Raw genomic sequence first — 23,432 nt, 5'->3', positions numbered from 1 at the left:
GCAGAAACCGGCTACGGAATACTCTGATGAATGTTGGAAATGTTGATGAATGGACTGCAGGGACCTGTTCTGCATTAACAGAGGATAGCCTAGTTAATCTAGGCTTGAACACATCCCAAATCTCAAAATAAAGCTGAGGTGAAATCTGGCCATTTGGGCTGGTTTCCCACTGAAATCATCTGCCATTTGAATTTCCTTGGGTTCTGAGACAAAACTGGCAAACCTGCAACTCAGCCCGGTTTCACAAACCTCCCCAGAGTTTCAGACTCAGATCCTGGAAGCAGGGGAGTGTCCTGTGGCATCGAGTACTACTGCAAACATGTGGCCGAAGGCCACCGCCACCACAGCCAGGCCACCAGGGAGTGGGTATGAGCTACTGGCCCATAAGAACGGCCATATTGGGTCAGACCAATGGTCCACCTAGCCCAGTATCCTGCCTTCTGACAGTGGCCAGTGCCTGTGGCTTCAGGGGGAATGAACAGAACATGTAATCACTAAGTGATCCCTCCCCTGTTACCCATTCCCAGCTTCTGGCAAACAGAGGCTAGGGACACTCAGAGCATGGGGTTGCATCCCTGCCCATCCTGGCTAATAGCCATTGATGGGCCTATCCTCCAGGAATTTATCTCATTTTTTTTTAACCCTGTTCTAGTTTTGGCCTTCACAACATCCCCGGCAAGGAGTTCCACAGGTTTACTGTGCATTGTGTGAAGAAGTACTACCTTTTGTTTTGTTTTAAAGCTGCTGCCTGTTAATTTCATTGGGTGACTCCTAGTTCTTGTGTTATGTGAAGGAGTCAATAACGCTTCCTTCTTCACTTTCTCCACACCAGTCAAGATTTTATAGACCTCTGTTACCAGGCCTCCCTTAGTCATCTCTTTTCCAGTCTTTTTAATCTCCCCTCACAGAGGAGCTGTTCCATGCCTCTAATCATTTTTGTTGCCCTTCTCTGTACCTTTTCCAATTCCAATATATCTTTTTTGAGATGAGGCAATCAGAACTGCGCGCAGTATTCAAGATGTGGGGGAACCATGGATTTATATAGTGGCATTATGATATTTTCTGTCTTAGTCTGTATCCCTTTCCTAACGTTATCTTTGCTTTTCTGACTGCCACATGAGTGGATCCCCCTTGGATAAGCAGAGGACCCTCCTTCCCCCATCCATATCACATGGGTGAGATTTTTCAATTAGAAGCCCAAATCCGACTGAAATCCAATGGGGCTTGTGCTGCTAAGTGACTTAGGGGCTTTTAAAAATCCCGCCCCCCTGCCCATCCAAACCCATTTGTGTCTCTTTCTGCCCCTTCAATTGTCCTCCTCTCCCTTCCACCAAGCTCATTATTTTGCATAGATTTAAATGTTCCACTTGTCCCCATTCTGTGTAACTGTTGGCCCACAGTAGAGCTAGTCTGGAAGCAGAACCTGCAGCAGAGCCTGTCTCTGGGTAATCTAATGAGTGCAGCTGGCCTGTGGCTAGGCTGCTTGCTTGGTTGTAAGAGTCAGCAGACCAGCTCCTAAGCCCAGCTGTCGATCAGCGACTGCTTGAAGCATTCACCCTCAGCTGCGATAGCTGCTTGTTCCCAGCCCTGCTCTCATCTTGTTCCAGCCCAGATCCTGGCTTGGCCCGAGCCTTGCACCTGCTTTTCCATACTCCAGGTAACCTGGTTCTGACCCTCGGTTCCCATTCCGGACCTCAGACTTTGCCTCTGACACTTGACTCTGGCACCTGGACTCTGACTCTGAGCTCCGATTCCTGGCTACTGACTCCTGTTCTAACCACTAGGCATGACTCCTGCTCCGACCACTAGGCATGACCACCCATGTCCAGTCACATGACAGTAGCGTGTTGTTCTTTGTGACCCTTCTTGCCAGCTGGAGACTCAGAAAGGCCCATTTTGATCACTGCTCTAATCTCTCCAATGCACCATTTGCAGCTGGCGCGAAGTGCCTTATGCCAGCCAACCATTCGGTATGCTGCGATTGGCCCAAATGGAGCAGGCATCCTTTCAGGGCTCGTGCCATGTACCTGCAGCCCCAGGCTGTGCATTGAACTGGGCAGCCATCACACAAGTGCTGGTTGCTTCTCATTCCCAGGTTCCCTCAAGCCATTAAAACATGATCTGAAGGCCCTTGGACTCTGGACTCGGACAATAGCTGATGTGTGGCATTGCTTTGTGTGCCGGAGTTGGTCTCTGGAAAAACGAAATATTATCTTACTCTAAAGGAGAGTCTAACAGCTTTAACGGGAAACAAACAAAAAATAATTTTATGCATCGAGTTTTGCTGCCATGGAACAATTTACAGAGATGACAAATACAGTTGGTGACTCTCATTAGCTCCTTTTGTTGTTATTTATTGGTTTCCTTTCCCAGATGTGTTTTCATGCTGATTTGGGACAGGATCTTATTTTTAGACAAGCATCTAGTGCATGACTTCATAAACCACAATAATACCAGCAGGCTTCTAACCGACTTGAGAATGAAGGATTACATGATTGCCACATTCTAATAACTGCTCTTGTGAACATTAGTCTACATTCCTGTGTCTCCTGTAACTAAAACTCTGTCCACCTTTTAAATAGCCAGAAAAGCATTTCTTTAGCTGCCAAGTTTCCATGTAAGTTTGATGACTGCAGCTCAGTGACCATTTAAAGTTAATCCGAAGTGGAAAACAATGCCATTGTATTTCAGAGACTAAAATGCTATTTTCATTAGCTTCTGATTTTCATTACCTTTATTGTTGTGTCTGTAGATATTTTTGGTTTCCCTGTAGCTTCAAGCTGTGAAATTGACTGGGAGGTATGTGGAATGTATTGCTTTAGAGCCGTGACATTTTTGTGTTCGTATGAGAGACCTGATAGGCCTGATAGACAGTAATGTTAAAGTATGGGGCTATGATCTGTTGGTAGGTATTAGTTTAGCTGAGCCTTGAAAGGAAAGATCCTTCCAGTAGGAAAGTGTTTGAGGAAGTTAGGAGTGATCTGATTCTGGAGCTGGTTTTCTTTGGTGCGACTATTGCTAAGGCTACGATTTAGTCACGGGTATTTTTAGTAAAAGTCATGGACAAGTCACAGGCAATAAACAAAACTTCAGGACCAGTGACCTGTCCATGATTTATACTAAAAATACCTGTGATTAAACCTTGGAACAACACGGGGGGGACGGACACACGAGGGGGGCTGCTGCTGTGGGGGGGTACTCGGGGTCAGCGGCACCAACTGCTGGGGGCCACGGACTGTGGCTGCTTCAGCCAGTCACCCAGGGACTGCTGGCAGGGCCAGTGGACTTCAGCTGTTCTGGCTGGCCACCTGGGGACTGCTGCCGGGGCCAGTGGACAGCGTCTGCTCCAGCTGCCCTGGGACCACTGCCAGGGACCCCTGGAGAAGCAACTGGTGTGGTTGTCCCCAGGGCCGCTCCTGCTTGGGCAGCCCTGGGGTCAGCCACATTGGCCCCTGCAGAAGTCACGGAATCCGTGACTTCTGCGACCTCAGTGACAGACACGGAGCCCTAAGTATTGCTTTAGGAGAATGAATTTGTGTAAATGATGAACTCTGGGAGATGCTATTACATCTTGTTACTGAACTCTGTAACTACTAACAGAAAAGTGCCTTAGCTTTGTATGTGGAAGTGGAAGAATCTTTTTAAAGTCTCCAATCGCGGAAGCACGCCAGAGAACTTTTCATAAAGTTCTCTTTCTTCTTGGGAAGCAAAAAGATCTAAAATGAAAATATCTGCCCTTGTTCGTGGGGAATTCATTGGAGTATGATTAAAAATTAGAAATGGACCAAACACCGTTTTTGAACCTCTTTCTTTTTGTAGGCAAGATTCTACTCAGCTTTTCCTTCTTTTGAAATTTGTCTCTTTGCTACCAATATCCCTGTTTTTTCACCTCCAAAGTCATGGCCTCTCTGCCCAGGCCCCCTCTCTAGCTGGATAGAAGTTTCACGGTACCTGGAATTTCCCAGTCCTGGTGTTGCATGGCGAGTTCTCCAGATTTCATTCAACTTCTGAAAAGTGTGGTTTGGGTTGAGTTGGAGGCCCGGTCTACGCTACAAAATTTTGTCAGCATAGTTGTGTTGGTCGGGGTGTGAAAAAAACACACCCATTAGCCAACGTAGCTACACTGCAAAAACCCAGAATAGAGGTAGCTAATGTCATTCAGGGAGGTGGTGCGACTCTGCCGACAAAACTCCTTCTGTTGGCGTAAGCTGTGTCTACACTAGGGGGCTCTGCCGGTTCAGCTATACTGGCAAAGCAGTTGTAGTATATAGTAGACGATGTCTGAGTTATTGATGGTGGTTCTAGATAGTTATTACTTTCTCCTAATTAGTCTCCTTATTAGCAAAGTGGCATAACACAGAATGTTTCATTTAAAAACCCCAAATGCTCATTAGACTTTTGGAGTGTCCAATTTGCTGAGCAACCCCATTTTACTGCAAGGGAATTAAAGAATTAGTTCTTGATGCCTTTTTGGAAACAATGTTGTTAAAAAAAGATAATCATTCCTGGTATAACACAAACCAGCTGTGCTGAGGCTAGTTGTTTTCCCAGCTGTTGTATAGCACCATGCAGAACAAAAGAGTTTCTGTTCATTTACAGATCTGGATGTGGAGTTGAGCATGTGCATATTTGAGCATCTTACTGCTGCTAGCTGAAACCACCTATAGAGTTCCTAACGCAAAGCTCTCCACATTTCCATAGCCGATACTCAGTGCTCAATATTTATTTAGGGTTTACAAGTTGGGATTGAAAGGTGTCACTTATCCAAGTGTAAGCAGGGGAATGGTCCCCTAGGAACGTTCCTGGCTTATACACTACCCTGGTGAGATGGGCTAGTGAAAGGACCTGAGTCCTCGCTCCCACTCCCTTTACCCAGAGGTCTGCCTGACCTCAAGGGCTCCCCTTCCACTCTCCTGGGTGGCAGAGACCTTGTAACCCCAACAAGGCTGGGCCCAGGATTCCTGGCTCGACCCCCAACCTTGTCGTGGTCACTTAGGACAGGGGCTAGGGTGTTCACACTCCAGGGTGCTCTCTCTGCTCTTGATGCTTCCCTGAGTTCCACTGATCATCACATATAGTTCAAAGAAGATACAATTTATTAAACAGCAAACTAATGAAAAAAAGAAGGAAAAGGAAAACACATCACTCCGCTTTGTGGCCTTGGGGACACCACAACCAGCCGCTCCAGGAATATCTTTTATTTGGACCCACTTCCATTGGTGAGAGAGACAAACCTTCGAGCTACAGAGAGCTCTTCAACCCATCTGGGAAAAAAGAAAAGGAGTACTTGTGGCCTCTCCTCATAAGTCATGTGTTCCAGACCCCTAATCATTTTTGTTGCCCTTCGCTGGACTCTTTCCAATTTATCCACATCCTTCTTGTGGTGTGGGGCCCAAAACTGGACACAGTACTCCAGATGAGGACTCACCAATGTCGAATAGAGGGGGACGATCACATCCCTCGATCTGCTCGCTATACCCCTACTTATACATCCCAAAATGCCATTGGCCTTCTTGGCAACAAGGGCACACTGCTGACTCATATCCAGCTTCTCGTCCACTGTCACCCCTAGGTCCTTTTCCGCAGAACTGCTGCCTAGCCATTCGGTCCCTAGTCTGTAGCTGTGCATTGGGTTCTTCTGTCCTAAGTGAAGGACCCTGCACTTATCCTTATTGAACCTCCATCAGATTTCTTTTGGCCCAATCCTCCAATTTGTCTAGGTCCCTCTGTATCCTATCCCTGCCCTCCAGCGTATCTACCACTCCTCCCAGTTTAGTATCATCCGCAAATTTGCTGAGAGTGCAATCCACACCATCCTCCAGATCATTTATGAAGATATTGAACAAAACCGGCCCCAGGACCGACCCCTGGGGCACTCCACTTGACACCGGCTGCCAACTAGACATGGAGCCATTGATCACTACCCGTTGAGCCCGACAATCTAGCCAACTTTCTACCCACCTTATAGTGCAATCATCCAACCCATACTTCTTTAACTTGCTGACAAGAATACTGTGGGAGACCGTGTCAAAAGCTTTGCTAAAGTCAAGATACAATACATCCACTGCTTTCCCTTCATCCACAGAACCAGTAATCTCATCATAGAAGGCAATTAGATTAGTCAGGCATGACCTTCCCTTGGTGAATCCATGCTGACTGTTCCTGATCTCTTTCCTCTAATGTAAGTGCTTCAGAATTGATTCTTTGAGGACCTGCTCCATGATTTTTCCAGGGACTGAGGTGAGGCTGACTGGCCTGTAGTTCCCAGGATCCTCCTTCTTCCCTTTTTTAAAGATTGGCACTACATTAGCCTTTTTCCAGTCATCCGGGACTTCCCCCGTTCGCCACGAGTTTTCAAAGATAATGGCCAATGGCTCTGCAATCACAGCCGCCAGTTCCTTTAGCACTCTCGGATGCAACTCGTCCGGCCCCATGGACTTGTGCACGTCCAGCTGTTCTAAATAGTCCCTAACCACCTCTTTCTCCACAGAGGGCTGGCCATCTATTCCCCATGTTGTGGTGCCCAGCGCAGCAGTCTGGGAGCTGACCTTGTTCGTGAAGACAGAGGCAAAAAAAGCATTGAGTACATTAGCTTTTTCCACATCCTCTGTCACTAGGTTGCCTCCCTCATTCATTAAGGGGCCCACACTTTCCTTGGCTTTCTTCTTGTTGCCAACATACCTGAAGAAATCCTTCTTGTTACTCTTAACATCTCTCGCTAGCTGCAGCTCCAGGTGCAATTTGGCCCTCCTAATTTCATTCCTACATGCCCGAGCAATATTTTTATACTCTTCCCTGGTCATATGTCCAACCTTCCACTTCTTGTAAGCTTCTTTTTTATGCTTAATATCCGCTATGATTTCACCGTTAAGCCAAGCTGGTCGCCTGCCATATTTACTATTCTTTCGACACATCGGGATGGTTTGTCCCTGTAACCTCAACAGGGATTCCTTGAAATACAGCCAGCTCTCCTGGACTCCTTTCCCCTTCAAATTAGTCCCCCAGGGGATCCTACCCATCCGTTCCCTGAGGGAGTCGAAGTCTGCTTTCCTGAAGTCCAGGGTCCGTATCCTGCTGCTTACCTTTCTTCCCTGTGTCAGGATCCTGAACTCAACCAACTCATGGTCACTGCCTCCCAGATTCCCATCCACTTGATGATTACCTGTTCTGTTCATTCCCTCTGAGGCACCAGGCATTGGCCACTGTCGGCAGACAGGATCCTGGGCTAGATGGACCTTTGGTCTGACCCAGTCTGTCCGTTCTTATAACCAGGTCAGGCAGAGTCACCCTAGGACAAGGGTAATCCTCCAGTGGCCTAGAGCCACCTCCAGGGCTCCCGCACCATTCCCCACCCTACAGAAAAATAGGTGTGGCCACGACAACCTAGTGCCGTACAAATCCTTGGTAGTGGTTATGGCCTCTCGTAGCCATATGCAGCGGGGGTAAGTTAGAGCAGTCTCAGGGATGCTCCAACTTAGTGCAGATGGACCAGCCCAACAGAGGGCTGCACCAGGATCAGGGAAGTGCAAAGGTGAGAATTAAAGCATGTTTGCAGACAGGCACCCAATTGTTTAGTGGTTATTGATGATTAATTTCCAACTAATTACTAATAAAAAGCTGAGGGATTGTAGGGGTCTAGGCACAACAGAATCCAGGTTATTAAGTTTAATATCTGGGCAGGAACCGCAGGACGCACAACACCGACACTCCCACCGAGGGCACAGCGAGGCTTGAATCGCTTTTATTATCACAATTAGTAAAGATTCAAAAGTGGTACAGCAGTAATACAGGGCAAATGTGATCTCTTGCACCATCCCTCACATGTATACTCACACTCCTTCTTGGGGATCTGCTGGTAAGAGGCATAGGTCCTGCTCTGTCCTTGGCGTGCCAAATGAGTCCGATGGTCCAGGTCCTGGTACAGATCCCTCTTACACGGTGCTCTGGCCTATTATAGGGGCTGTCATGAACATTCATACAAATGCCCAGCCTCCCTTGTCCATATCTAACTTCCCCACACTAATTCTATAGGTTAGTATATGAATGAATCTAACTTATCACCATGTACGTCAATCCATTGCCAAGGCAAGTTCGCAGGTAAGCATTCACCAACATTTTATCCTAAAATATCCGAACCTAGTATCAGCTCCATGTTCCTGTGGTTACTTGTTATCATTTTGTACTAAATCCCCCCTTTAGAACACTGTTCCCAGTTCCCCAAAACTCAGGGTGGCTGTCGCCTATTTCAGTGATTCTTAACCAGAGGTCCAGGGCCCCCTGCGGGGCTGCAAGCAGGTTTCAGGGGGTCCGTCAAGCAGGGCCAGCATCAAACTCACTGGAGCCCAGGGCAGAAAGCTGAAGCCCCACCACCTGGGGCTGAAGCCAAAGCCTGAGCAGCTTAGCTTCATGGGGGCCCTGTGGCATGGGGCCCCAAGCAATTGCCCTGTTTGCTACCCCCTAACACCGGCCCTGGCTTTATATGCAGAATAACAGTTGTTGTGACACAGGTGGGCCGTGGAGGTTTTATAGCACTCTGGGGGGTCCTCAGAAAGAAAAAGATTGAGAACCCCTCGGCTACTTATCTATGCCAGCGTTCATAGGCCTCAAAGCCTTGTGCTGATGGCTTAAGCTCGTGCCCTACAGGATACATGCCTGCAGGTTTCTTGCATTACAGCTAGGTAAAATACAATGCTGAAGGTAGCTCTATGGGCTACAACACACACCTCTGGCCAGAACCTTGAGCAGATCAGAAACACACCCAGGGTCTGGCCCACAGACTTTCTTCTCGTTAGCGCATTTTAAACCCCAAACTTTTATTGGCATTTGCTTCGGCTTACTTGCAAAGATCTTAGGCCTTGGCTACGCTTGCGAGTTACAGCACAACAAAGAAGACCCGGGCGCACTAGCTCGCTCCCCGTCCGCACTGGCAAGGCACGTCGAGCGCTCTGCCTCCCCGGCTACAGCGCGGCTGGTCTCCTCCTCGGCGAGTGGAATAACGTTTGCTGCGCCCCCGCTGGAGCGCCGCGGCGCCAGTGTGGACGAGGTGCTGCATTACTGCGCTCTGATTGGCCTCTGGCAACGTCCCATAGTCCCCTTAAGCCAAGTGGCCACTCTGGTCATTGTTTTGAACTGGCTGCAGGAATGCGGATATGCCCTTTGAAAGCTCTGTTTGACAGCCGGCTGCTTATCTGCTCTGAGACAAAGCAACCATTAGTGTGGAATGCCGTGTGTGAGAGAGGGAGGCGGGGGGGGGGGAGGGGGGTCTGCTGCTGTCCGAATTTACAAGACAGCATGCTGACATGCTCTCAGCCCCCCAAAAACCCACTCTCTCTCCCCCCCACATACACACAACACACTCCCAGTTACACTTCACCCCCATTTGAAAAGCACGTTGCAGTCACTTGCATGCTGGGATAGCTGCCCATAATGCACCGCTCCCAACACCGCTGCAAATGTGGCCACACCAGTGCGCTTGAAGCTGGCAGTGTGGACAGACTGCTGCACTTTCCCTCCTGCGCTCTCCGAAGGCTGGTTTAACTCAAAGCGCTCTACATCTGCAAGTGTAGCCCTGCCCTTAGTTGTTGTTCTAGCCTTAGTCCAATATGTGTGGCATCAGCTCTTTGAGTCCTTCTTCTCCATTCCAGCCTGTCTTGAAGCAGTTGCTCAGAAACTGCACAGAATCCTTTGATATGGTACCCACCCATCTAGTTTTGGGTCTTCCAACCTTTCTCATACTTTCCACTTCTATGTTTAACACCTTTTTCATATATATTCTTCCAATTTTCTTTTCATGTGCCCCAACCATCTAAGCCTGATTCCCTCAGCTTTTCTATAGTTGGTGCCACATTGTCTCTTCCCCTAACTTGTTCGTTCTGAGCATGGTCCATCCTTGTCACTCCAAGCGTCCATCTCAGCATTTTGAAAGGCATTCTCCTATTGCAGATCGTTCCCCGCACATCTCTCCATTTCACCCATGCCTTTTCTGTTCGGCTTGTAAGTTTGTCATTGAATTCACCATTATCCTGCACTATATAACCTAGGAACCTGAACTTCTGTACCTTTGGTGGGACTGGCCCACCAGACTTACCTTGCAGGAAGACAACAGAACTGTATCATCGAGTCTACAGACCATGGCCTCCATTTTATTTCTTCTGATTTTCATGCCATTTCCTTTAAATACTCACCTCCATCTCTCTTAGATCTTACTTTCAAACAGAAATTATACGTGGTTATAATACTTTAATGTTCCCTGATGTGGTAGAGAAGTTAGATCAAATTACTTGTTTTGCTACTTGGTTGGATGCAGAGAATGATCACATCTCCCCTCTGGCTATTCAGAGGTGGAGAAAGCTTCCCCTGACATGTCATAACAATGTAGGAAATATTTAAGGGGAATGAGTTGTTGGTTCTTTTCCACCCAAGGTTATTAGCCTCCCAGGTTGTCTGGATGTTTGAACAACAAACCAGTCACATAGACTGGGGATGAATTCACAGATGGTAGTGAAGAGTGGAGAGTTATGAAGTCATTTATTGTGGCAATAATACAAATATGGTAGGAAGGAGCCATTAAAATGTCAATATTTGCCAGCTGCTGAGCTTGCTCTTTCTGAAAATCTCAGCCACTTGTGGGATTAGGGATCCAATTCTCATTACAAGTGATGGGCATCCATATCCTTTAGGCAGCTTTGAAAATGCTAGCCTCAATGCGTATACAACACAGGGTCAAATTCTACCCTCATTTATATCCATTGGTTTCATTTCACAGAAGGGGAAAATGGTTTCCTGAGTACTTTGAGGGAACTTGTGTCCACTGAAATGTTTTTTTCCACATAACAAAAAGTATTTCATTTAAATCCAGCTTTAATCATGTAAATCTTAGGGATGTTTCCTTCAAACAAATACCATACATGTTTCTTCTCTGTCTGCGTTAATTCGCTAGCGCTGTATATTGTTTCTTTGGGATTCTCAAGAAATGATCATTTGAACCATTCCTGGGTGTCTCTGATGTGGTGACTCAGGGTTTGGTGCTGAAATGTGTGTTCTTTGCAAGTGCCCGCTCATGTCTTGACGGAACATTCTCTTGTCCAGGCTGGTGGTGGGAGCCCCCTATGAAACCAATGGACAGTTGAAGACTGGAGACGTCTACAAGTGTCCGGTGAATGGCGAGACGAACGGCAACTGCACCAAACTCAACCTAGGTACCACACGCCCTGCCACTTATGCAGTACAGCTAGCCCGAGTGTTAGAAAATTATGAGTTAGGCGCACACAGATCATGAGATAATATATACAAAATCTTGTGATTTTAAACTCATATATAAAATAGTGTGTGTGTGTGTTTCTTTTTATTTATCTTCTGTCTTTTGAGCCTTTAAAGGTGCACTCCAGTCATGTTTTCAAGCTTTTCTCCATAATTGTGAGGGCGAGAACCGTTTTTTTGAAATGGCAGCTGAGATAATCATATAGTCACATGACGGCTGGAGCTGGGGCTTTAAGAAACACTAAATCTTGTGAGATTAAAATGCTTGAGCGGCCTCCAGAGGGAGCAGAATCAAAGAGCCAGACTGGTTCCAGAGGTGGTGCCTGTTCATTATTGCCCTCAAGTTTTGCTTTTTTTTTTAAACAAAAATCCTCAGCTGGTGGAAATCCGTGTTGCTCCCTGACTTCGGTGATTTAGGCCAGCTGAAGAGCCAACCCCATTGTTCCACATAACCTAAAATGAAAGGAAAAGTTTCCATCTTTGTAAAAAGCATCAGAGTGGCTCCCCAGCGGGTGTGGATTGTTCTGGGCCCAGATGGAGCTCTTTCAATTTACACCAGCTGTGATTCTGCCTCAGAGATTTTGGCTGGGAAGGATTTAAAACCTCCTCTGCCCTGTGTGTGGCCTAAATGGTATGTCCCTCCGACAGAAAATGAAACTGACTGGGAAACTGACTGCTCCATTTTCATCGTTCTGGCTGAGTGTGAACACACAGTATGAACAGTGAGAAGTTCGTCAGAATGAAAAAAACAATCCCTAGAGACAGGTTTCAGAGTGGTAGCTGTGTTAGTCTGTATCAGCAAAAAGAAAAGGAGGACTTGTGGCACCTTAGAGACTAACCAATTTATCTGAGCATAAGCTTTTGTGGGCTAAAGCCCACTTCATCAGATGCCTGCAGTGGAAAATACAATAGGAATATATATATATTTTCTGCATACAGGGCTCCAAGAGATCCAACACCTTCTTGTCAACTGTTTGAAATGGGCCATCCTGATTATCACTACAACAGTGTTTGTTTGTTTTCTCCTGCTGATAATAGCCCACCTTAATTGATTAGTCTCGTTAGAGTTGGTATGGCAACCCCCATTTTTTCATGTTCTCTGTATATATATATATAGCTGTCTTCCTACTATATTTTCCACTGCATGCATCTGATGAAGTGGGTTTTAGCCCACGAAAGCTTATGCCCAAATAAATTTGTTAGAGTCTAAGGTGCCACAAGTCCTCCTTAATCCCTAGAGAGTTAATGATCAGAAGTGTTACCTATAACACCGGCAGAGACATTTGTTTATAAAGTATAGAGAGCCCGGCCATGCCCTTAATATTACACACACAGGGGAGACCCTCTGTATTTAGAGAGACCCCCACATCCCAGGGGAAGTCACCCCACCCTATCTGTCTTAGGTACTTATATGGCCCCATCAGCATAGTGTATAGGGCCCCATCAGCCCTCAGTCTGTTTATCCTCACAGCCCCCCAGGGAGGCAGGGCAGGGCTGTTATCCCCATTGGGCAGAGGGGGACGGAAGCATAGAGAGACTAAGTGACTTGGTCAAGGTCCTACCGGAAATCTGTGGCAGAGCAGGGAATTGAACCAGGGTCTTCCAACTGGCTAGCGCCCCAACATGAACTTCTGTCTAGAGCTGGTTGGAAAATGGGGGGACGGGTCTGCAGAAAATTCCAAGTTTTTGTCAAAAAACCCCAAATTGTTTTTTTTCTCTCAAACCAAAATATTTTTGGCTGAAAAATGACAAAAATTGAAACAATTTTGGTTTTCAGCTGAAAATATTGAGTTTTCAGGTTTGGGGTTTTCTGACAAAAATCAATTTTTATTTTTTTTTCTGAGAAAGTCCTTTGCCTCGCAGGTTCTGTCTCCACTGTGAGTTGGGTGTGACTCCAGGCTCAGGTAGACACACTCGTGCTAGCTCTCATCAGGCTAGTGGACTAAAAATGGTTGTGTTAGTGTCACTGGGGTAGCCTGGTAGCAGCGAGCAGCAGCATGGACAAGCCACACCAAGTCTGTACCCATGGGGGTCAGGCGGGTTTGAACTCAGCCTGGAAAGCTGGTTTCACCATGCGTGGATGGCGGTGCGACCCCAGGTACACTATTTTTAGCACGTTAGCGCGATGAGCGAGAACAAGTACGTCTACCCGAGTTGGAATCAAACCCTGGCTCCTAGTATAGACATGCCCACAGGGTGGGTCTTGAACTAAAGATCAAAGCTGCTCTGGAAACTTTGGGTGTCCTGTAACGCACGTCAGTAATGCTTTGAACCCGCAGAATGAGAGTAAACTAGACTCTGAGTTGAAAGCGAGGAGACCCAAGTACATTTTGTCTTCCCTTGGTGCCCCTGGAGTAGTAGGAGTTGGGGACAGGTTCCCCAGCAATTTGGAGGCTCTGGGGAAGAGGTAACACAACCATAAGCTTTGCGGCATTGCCAGCATGTTCTCTGTGGGTGTCTTGGGGCTTGATGTGTGTACTAGTCACCCTGCCTTGCCCCATCTGGCCCCTAGCCTGCGCTTCTCCCCGGACATGGATCGCTGACCCCAGGGATACCGTGTACAGGAGACAAGGGGAGTGGTGACTAGAGAAGACATCAGCACAGAAGGTTTCCTCTGTGCATGGATCCACACAGAGAGATCAGGGCTTTTATTTTCATGTACAACAACCCTCTGCCCTTCATTTCCCCTCCAGCACTGATCCTGCAGAAAAGTTCAGCCCCACAATATTCATAGATCTATTCTCCTGCCCTCCAGAAGTCTAATGTGGTTGAGATTCCTGGCAGGGATGTTCTTGGCCTGAGGAATCCCCTGGTAGTATGGGACCAGCATAGCACCTCTTACACCCTGCATGCTTGTCCCTACCCTAAGCACCTGGGGTGTGGCTAGTGAAAGTAGGTTCTGACTGGGAGCCACTGTGTCCAGCTGCTCCCCAGATGCTGAAACAATCTGTTGGAGGCTGTTACCAGCCAGTTCGAGGTAGAGCAACCCTGAGGCTGATCTAAGTTGCACCTCAGTACTGTCCCAGTGACCACAGGATCAGGAAGGCATAAAAATGGCTTTGAGCCCCATCTCCATCTGTGCCAAGTGCAGGAGGGCCAGTCCCAAAAGTCCTGCCAATTATGTTTCCCAATTGTAATTGATTATGAACAAATACAATTCCAGTTACACTAGAAAATATCCTTTAAATTGTAGGTGGGCCGGAGGCAAGACATGTACATCTGGCACTGCCCCATGTATGAGCTTTCTCAAAGTTCAAGGGTTCAGGAATCAAGCTTTTCATATGGGCCGAGTATTCAACCTACAAAGTTCAGCTCAGAGTCTGGGGTTTGGGATGGGTTATGGACTTGTGGTTCAGGCTCCTTCCCATTTAAAATCGCACAAGAGCCTTGAGAGAGACTGATACAAGGCCCCAGATGAAAGAAGAGGCCTCATGCTCTTCCCATTAATTGCTCAGTTTTTTCCTCAGTTCCCACCTTCAGGCACTGGGGCAAAGGTGGGAAGAACCGTCCTGTATATCACACTGTGTTCCAACTTCTCTGACGCTCTTGGTGAGCAGGCATAGGTCAAATGTGCACTCCAGCGAAGCACTGCCCACGTGACCAAGAGATGTAAAATCATAGTCACGTGAGAATTTAAAATTGCCAGACCACCCCTGTCAGGTTCGTTTTTGCACCCCCACTAACCATATGCTGCAGGCTGGAAGAGATTAAACGATTTCTTTTGCTGAAGCTAAAGGATGTTAACATTAACAGAATGAAAGCATTGCATTGTGGGACACTCTCAATTTTAAGAAATGGAATAAATTTGCAAATATACATCGGCAACTGCATGCATTTCATACCTGCAATGGGAAATTACTTGCTAGACCAGTTCAAAGGTTTTTCTAAGGCTTATCTAGTAGGAAGTCCAAGTTTTTAACTCATTATTTAATTCCCTAGAAGACTTTTTTTCTATTTGTCAGTTCAGCCCATCCAGGGATGTTCTGAGATCTTGGCTCTGTGGCAGTTGCATCTGTTGAGATAAAATACAGGCTCTGTGACATGAACAAGATAAAGATGTCTTGAGGTCCTTCAGCTGGATCTGTTCTTACACTTACTAGGATACTCACAGTGGCACAATAAAAAAGTGGGATTTTTTGGTTTGTGTTACAATTCTTCGGACCGCTTGTGGTCTGCTGAGGTGCTTCCTTCACAATGGTAGAGCCTCGGCCAGCTGTCCAGGTGTGACGTATAAAACCATTTCGGAAGCCTGTACACTAGCCGCACACTGCTGGATGATACAGCGCATCTAACCTTGGTATTCTTTCTCAAGGAAGAGTAACACTCTCCAATGTGTCAGAGCGCAAAGACAACATGCGTCTTGGCCTGAGTCTGACCACGAACCCCAAGGACAAGAGCTTTCTGGTAAGAAATAAGATACTGTCTATAAATAATTGGCACTTAATATGCAAACTGCCTGGTGCTTTTTTGGTATATTGAGTCTCTCTCCAGGATCTCTGCAGCCATGTTCCTCTCACTATTTGTCTGTCGTTTGTTTCATTAACTTAACCCCAACAGGATTGTTTTATCCAGTTATGAATATAAATGCAGGCCCTCTGCCTTCCAAGATAGCAGCAGCTTCTCCAGACTGCCAAAGTAAAATGCATTTTCCAAACACGTATAGTTAACATTTCACGTCAATATTCTGTTGACTTCATGGATCAAGCTTTCAGTCTTGGCTTCTATTACAGCATGCCTCCTTTTGTGCATGGAACAACGAAGCCTTTGCTAGTTGGCATTAAGGGGCTCATAGGGTCACAAAGTCTACACTACACACTAAGCACAGGCTCTTAATCAGGTTTGCGCTCAAGCTCCCCTTCTGTCCACACACAAATCAGCTTGACTCGGGTCAGCAAACACTCAGGACCCATGTCCGAGGAAGCTGCTAGTGAGGTGGATGGGTCAGAACCCGAGTCCCGCTGTGACTTGGGTCCAGCCCTGTCATTCTGCAGTGTGGATATAGCTCAAACCGCAGACCTGAGTCAGAAGGTCTATATAGTGCAGTATGGACATGTTAGCATGGCTGTGCGACCCAACTGTAAGCCCAGGTTTGCAAAGCTCAAACACGGGCTTGGAAACATCAAGTCCACAAGCCCGGGTCCCAAAGACACGGCTTTACAATGCAATGTAAACTTCCCCTTAGGTTCATGAGAAATGGATAATGCAAATTGGCTCCAGACATTCTTGCCTGATATTGCCACTTCTGACTCCTGACAAGCTGTTATCTCCACACTGTCTGCTCTCACTGCCAATGCATACGGATCTAGATCCTTACATGACAAGGTGAGGATTTTTCTAAATCCAGCCCAAAGCCTGGAAGGGAACTCCTCCTACACAGAAGATATTGGTACAGGATAAAATGCTAGTACACCCTGCCATGAGCCCACATCCTGCAAGTTAAATCTGCCTTAGCATAACCCACAGACACCCAATCATCCCAAGAGTTCGCATATTTTAGAAAGGAAAATACATGTCACTTCCTTACTTAGGCCATTTGTTCCCTCTGTTTCTACTTTCTGCACCCCCTTCAGGATCTGTGCCACCCGTGGCAGTCTTCTCCACATGCGCACAATGGTCTTAATGGCTAAAGTCTTACCGTAATTTGCTCTGGAGAAACCAAGCAGTGTGCTTCTTCATGCAGGCTGAGCTGGCATTGGAGGTGTTTGGCGAGAATAGTCCCCGAGTCGTACATGGGTGCAGATCTCTGATTCTCTGCTGTTGATCTTTATAGCCTGTAAAACAGAGGCTAAATAAGTGGCAGTTTTTCAACCCTTCACTGTTGTTTTATTTTTCCCAATTTTCTTTACAGGCTTGCAGCCCTCTCTGGTCCCATGAGTGCGGAAGCTCTTACTATACCACAGGAATGTGCTCCCGGGTGAACTCCAACTTCAGATTCTCCAAGACCATAGCTCCTGCCCTCCAGAGTATGAGACGCAATCTGTTATGTAGCCTCTAACTCCAACCCTGGTTTTGAAGTTCAATAGAATTTTTGTTCTTTAATCGCTTCAATGCCATTGAGAAAACAAAGTGAAGTCAGGATTGAAAAGGAGGCAAGATAACAAAGGAAATGATTTGCAAAAGGCGACCCAAAGGAGATTACATGCACAGACATCTGGCCAACATTTTCCTTCTGAGTGACTCTTGAGGAAGACCTTATGCTTCGAAAACTGGAAATAAGGGTCCAGCATATTTGATCAGCACCCTTCAGTGCATTGGGAAGGGGAAAGAGGGAAAGAATTCAGGCATTGGCTGCACAAAACAAAGCTCATTTGCTGAACAGCTAAAAATGTTGGCCAGTATTTTCAAACCTGGGTGCGTAAAGTTAGCCACCTGGCTCCCATATGTAGGCACTAAATAAGTGTCCTGATTTTCATGGGCACTCCACAGATGCTGTTGGGTTCAGTGGAGGTTCTGGGTTCTCAGCCCCTCTGAAAAATCAAGCCACTTATTTAGCTGCCAACATTTACATCCTCTTTTGGGGTAATTTTGGCTTCCATCCTGTTGAACAGACCACTGACGAGCTGGAGTTTCTTTGGGTGATGGAGAGAAGTGAATTCAGAGCCTATTAATATTTTAACAGTATTTTTCTTTAAATTTCCCCTCTTATAATGTAATGTCGTAGGATGAATTTCTCCCATTGGTGCCCCATTTTTGTGCAAGTTGATGATGTCATTTCAGACGTTCTTTTCAATCAGAGATGCTGCTATGATCACATTGGGAAGTGTAACTGATACCTTGGAAGAAACTAGATTACCAAGCCTAACTTTATATTAAAATAATAATTGAACAAGCATGAAATATAAGGTCCTCCTCCATTTGAACGTGAGACCACTCAAGCTCCCTTCCCCGTGGTTTATGAGTTCACTAGATAGCGATAGATCTGAGTTCTCTTTTGATAGAATCATGTACCCTATGACTCATGGCATGCTCAGTGGTAGCACAAATCCATCCTTTGCTCCCCCAACAGTTCTCTGAAACACGTCATTAATTCTTATAAAATACGAGGGCATAAAAGAAAGCTATAAGGATAACACCTGACAATGGCACACTTCGGAAAGGAAACTGACCAATCCACAGCTCATTTGATCAGTCCTTCCTAATGTGTTGCTATTGGACAAAATCCTGAAGTCCTCACTTGAGTTTTTTTTTTTGGTCTTAATCTTTACTGTGGCAAAAGCTCCCCTTCTCTTTAGTTGGAGCAAATACTGATCTATACTATTTACTGTGCACTATAAGTGGGTTGAGTTCTGTGTAACCATAGAAGGCCTGGTCCCTGCCCCAGGAAGTTACAATGCCAGGATCAAATTCTGCCACACTTCCACTGGGTGCATCACCTCCTGCTGGTGTTGATTCTGCATGGTGCGTAGGCATGTGCTTATCTCACACTGAAGTTAAGCATATGCTTAAGGGCCTCTTTCTGAGTTGCCCCCTTGAAATCAAAGGGATGACTCGCAGAGTAAAGTACTACTCAACATGAGTAATGGTGGCAGAATTGGGCCCTGAACATTTGAAGTAATCTAATACACTGGATGGAGATCCAAATCTGAATCGGAGCCGGCAATCTGAGGTTGCTTATGTACAATATTATTCTTAGAAAGTTCTCCAGCTCTCTCCTGCCAGAGCTAACCATGGGTGTGGACTCTCTCGATCTCATTTAAGTGAATGTGACCTGAAGGTCTTTAGGTATGATTTAAATCAGATTTTTCACACAAATCACAAGAGCAAGTACCTGACTGCAGGGAATAAAGCCATAAATTTCCACTTTGCAGTTGTTGCCAAGGTCTTTCAATAATATGCTGCGTATTTTCCACAGGATGCCAAACATACATGGACATAATCATTGTTCTGGATGGATCGAACAGCATATATCCCTGGGTTGAAGTGCAACATTTCCTGATAAACATCTTGAAAAAGTTTTACATTGGGCCTGGTCAGATACAGGTAAGCACATCCCTGGTCATTCTCTGCATTTATGTCTCTGTTCATCCTTGCAATACAGATTTTCCTGGTCTATTTCCTAGGAGAAATGTCCCTTCGGTGCCAATATACTGCAGCCTGGCAAGGCGCTTGCCCAGAATAAACCTGCAGAGTATGGATATGAAAGCTGAGCCAATGGAAATACTGCTCACGTTAATGTTCTTAACTGAAACAGAGAGTAAGGAGCAACCCACGCAATGAAATGAGAAGGAAGGAGGGTGGTTAAGTTGTGTGACCCTTAATTAGCATCGCTCTGCGGGTATGCAGTTTGTAGCAGCTGTGGAGGGTACTCCATCTTTTTCTTGCTGGGCCTTATTGGCTATCTCTATACAGCAAAGAAAAACCCATGGCTGGCCCGTGTCAGCCAACTCCGGCTTGCAGGGCTGTTACCCGCACAAAATTCTCTGTTACTCACACACTCAAGGGCACCCATCTTTACCCAGTTCCTAGGGTTCCAGGTGAAAAGCACCTAACTTTACCCTTCCGTGGGCTCTGGGCAAACACCTTTTCCCTGTGGACTCAGGGCTTAATCTTTTGCGAGTTTACAGGGTCTTTTACCAGTGAAAGAACCTTACACAGTAATATCCTACATAACCTCTATTTATTAACAATCACCAAAAACAGACTACACATGCTACACATACAATGCTCCCCACTCCCAATAAGATGGATGAACTTTTCTTGATGGCCAGTCAGGATCAGGTCCATCTGGGAGACTCCAGTTTCTGCACAGTGTCATTGGCAGAGTGTTGAGGTCTGGCCGCTCTGATCTTTAGGGCTGTGTCCTGGAGTTGGTTCCCAAAGAACTTCTTTTTGGACCCCAGATATATAGTGATATTTGGGTCCTTTTTAGCTATACCTTAACCAATCATTATACTAAAATGTTACTAACCAATCCTAACATAGTGTAACAAAGTTCTCTAACCAGTCCTATCCTACCATCTTAATTAATTTACACCTAGCAAAATTAATTATGTAACAGACAGAAACAATCAAAGAACCAGACAGAGACCATACAGACAAACAATAGGGAAGTGGGGACCATGACAAAACAATAACGAAATGAGGATTTCAGAACCACAACTATTGATAAGTGATTACTTGACAGACAGGATGCTATCAAACTAAGTTTTCTTTACCTTAAGATCTGTTTCTTTATCTGGTGATAGTGGGGGCCATTAGGACGGGGTCTCCTTCTTAACACCCTGCTATTATATTGTTTTAATGTAATTTAGATGGAATGCGAGGATGTGGCTTCCTGCATCTCAGCCAATGGCTGCTGCTTGGCTGCTCTTTTAATCTGGCTGTAGACGAATGCCGTAGGCTTTAGGCCTTACAGTATGGCTGCAGACAAAGGCCTTATCCTTACAGGGCAGTTTCATTGCTGTGTAGACTTCTGGGCTCAGTCCAAAGCCTCAGATCTGGGACCCTCCCACCTCACAGCGTCCTAGAGCCCAGGCCCCAGTCCAAGCCTGAGCGTCCACACAGCAATGAAACAGCCCCACAGCCCAAGCCCCACGAGCCTGAGATGGCTGGCATGGCCAGTTGCAGGTGTCTAGCTGCTTTGTAGACGTACCAGTTGTGGCTGATGTCGGTACCTAGGTTTGTGACTGAGAAGCCAGTAAGAGAAGGGGGGAATACGACACAAGGATTTCAGCCAGTTCTGAATCCCCAAAACTGTACAAAGAGCCACCCTGTACATCCTCAACAAGAGAAGACACAGGTCAGCATTATGGGGCCGGGGGACCTGGTCTGTACAACTTAACACCTAGGTTCCCAACCACAACACCACCCCTCTCCCCTTGGCAGGACGTCTGAGCATGGGTGATAGCTGGCCAGAATATAGACCCACGATTATTGCTGGCTTTGTATTGTCAACTGTCATTTGGGGGGAAATATGGAGCAGAATTTGACTGAGTTTAACTGTGGGCAGAGATGACTGTGGTGAGAACATGCTGAAATAGAGTCTTCTCTGCCAGTTACACGAAAAAAGACGTCCTAAAGTTCCCCTTACAAAAGGATGGATTCTAGTATCTAACTCCCAGCAGAAATAGGGCTGAGAGCAGTTTGTTTGCCAGATCTTGTTTGGAGCAGAACTTGTTCAGTGGCTGATCTATCTTCATGCACTTTTAATGGACTACAATTAATTTCCCCACTAACTTTGGCAGAGATGCTACTGCAAACTCTTTTTGTATTCGCTTATTTATGTTGTCAGTGCCAAACCTCTAGCAGTATAAAAAGACCAACAGCTTCCTGCCTTCCTTTTCCCTTGTGTGCCTCATTGTTCCCTGGGCTCAGAAATGGCAAGGCTGTTGGTTTTCCCTACACAGAATTAGGAGACGTTTGCAGCTAGTTTGGGGGCTATGCAACAGGTGAACCTGCAAAAAGGCTTCTGTTCTTGTGTGTACACTCACACACGAACGGCTATGTGACTGTGCTCCTTTTAAATGTCATTGAATTGTAAGGTTCCGTGATGCACATTTTGTGTGCAGGTCACTACATAGACCTACAGTATTATCATCACCGCCGTAGACATACCTGTTAGTCCAATTACTTGTAGCACAGAAGCAATGTAAGTATGGAAAAACCTGGTTCGTTGCAGATGGCCCCATTACTGCACACCCAGACTCCTAATCTCCACATTTCCAGTAAATCATACAACAGTTAGTTATATATAGCGATGTACTGTATATTAACTGAAATTATACTTGATCACTAAAACAGGCTCTTTGTTTCTCGGGTGACTGCTATGATGTGTGGTATTTGCATCCTTTGTAATGCTCCTTTAATTCCTAGGTTGGAGTTGTTCAATATGGAGAAGACGTTGTGCATGAATTTCATTTAAATGACTACAGGTCTGTAAAAGATGTGGTGGAAGCTGCTAGTCACATAGAGCAGAGAGGAGGTACAGAAACCAGGACAGCATATGGGATAGAATTTGCTCGGTAAATCACAAATACGGACTCCCATTTATTCTAATTACAGGTCTTTCTTTCTTTCTTTCTTTCTTTCTTTCTTTCTTTCTTTCTTTCTTTCTTTCTTTCTTTCTTTCTTTCTTTCTTTCTTTCTTTCTTTCTTTCTTTCTTTCTTTCCAGGTGTTGAAAAGTAAACAATAGTCCCTGAAGTAGGGGACATTTCCAGACAAAGCCATAATGATACTTTGTAACAGAATATATCCAGCTCTATTCTCCACTGCAGCCGAACCCAGGAGGAAGGAATCAAGGGTTGCTGTATGTCAGCGTGACATCCCCCGAATCCTGAAGCTGGCTGGGATCATTTCAGCCCCTGCCCAGTGGTCCCCAGGGGTGTCTTCCACCAGCCAAGCATTACCACCCTTGACATACCTCTATCCTGGGGCTGGGATAAGGGAGCATAGACCTGGCTATTGTGGCTCTACACTAGACCAGGGAAATCCCCAACCTGTTGATTAAGCTGGTTTTCTGCATGCTTTGTGCTGAGTAGGAGGAAAGGACTCAGGCCTGTTTATTTCAGGGATAGCTCTTTCTGAACCTAATCTGGGTTGCACTGTTCCAATACAGAGTCAAACTGGAAATATGAACTAGCCCAGAGGCTGGAAGAGTTCTGATCTGAGAGTGCAACCCGAATGCACCGCAGCAGAGCTTTATAAAGACCAGAACCAGCCTACAGTTCAGATCTTGTTTTTCCTTCTCCCTCTTTTGTTGCAGAATTGCAAGTGGTGTGTGATTAGTAAGAATATTGACCACTAACCCACAGCACGATCGCCCGTAATTTATAACTGAATTTGTGGGCACGTTTTAATACAAAGACTGAGCCAGATTCTGATCTGTTATATGACGTAAACCTGGAGCAAGTCCTCTGATTTAATGGAGTTGCTCCACAGGGAGATTACAAGTGGGTCCACTATGAGGAAATATTGCTTATTAACACCACAAAGCTTTCTGAGAATCCCATATTTTGTTGGATTTCCTTTTTAATTTAAGAACTCGCAGTCCATTAAAATAACATTTTGTGGTTTGTGAGTCGACCCTGGAGTAGATTCCTGTTGATCTGAATGGAATGAGAATCTTGGAATTTGTTCAGGTTAAACCAGAGTTCAGACAACAGAAGGGGTTTTTCATGTAAGTGGGACAGGCCAAAGTGAAACACACCCAGCATGGCAATGTATATTAAGGTAT

General features: G+C 45.9%; 1 protein-coding gene across 1 annotated transcript in view; it reads left to right on the top strand.

The window, feature by feature from the left end:
- Positions 1-23,432, top strand: part of ITGA11 (integrin subunit alpha 11) — a 148,821-nt gene that overhangs the window by 52,524 nt on the left and 72,865 nt on the right. Inside the window, exons 3-7 of the mRNA XM_073361500.1 lie at positions 11,089-11,198; positions 15,572-15,663; positions 17,108-17,222; positions 19,112-19,239; positions 22,072-22,220. Coding sequence (XP_073217601.1) covers positions 11,089-11,198; positions 15,572-15,663; positions 17,108-17,222; positions 19,112-19,239; positions 22,072-22,220 — 594 coding nt within the window. The remainder of the gene's footprint in view (positions 1-11,088; positions 11,199-15,571; positions 15,664-17,107; positions 17,223-19,111; positions 19,240-22,071; positions 22,221-23,432) is intronic.

The sequence above is a fragment of the Lepidochelys kempii genome, chromosome 10 (genome assembly GCF_965140265.1).
Source record: "Lepidochelys kempii isolate rLepKem1 chromosome 10, rLepKem1.hap2, whole genome shotgun sequence".
NCBI classification, from domain to species: domain Eukaryota; kingdom Metazoa; phylum Chordata; order Testudines; family Cheloniidae; genus Lepidochelys; species Lepidochelys kempii.
The sequence above is the reverse complement of the archived record's forward strand: the minus strand, read 5'-3'. Positions and strand labels throughout refer to the sequence as shown.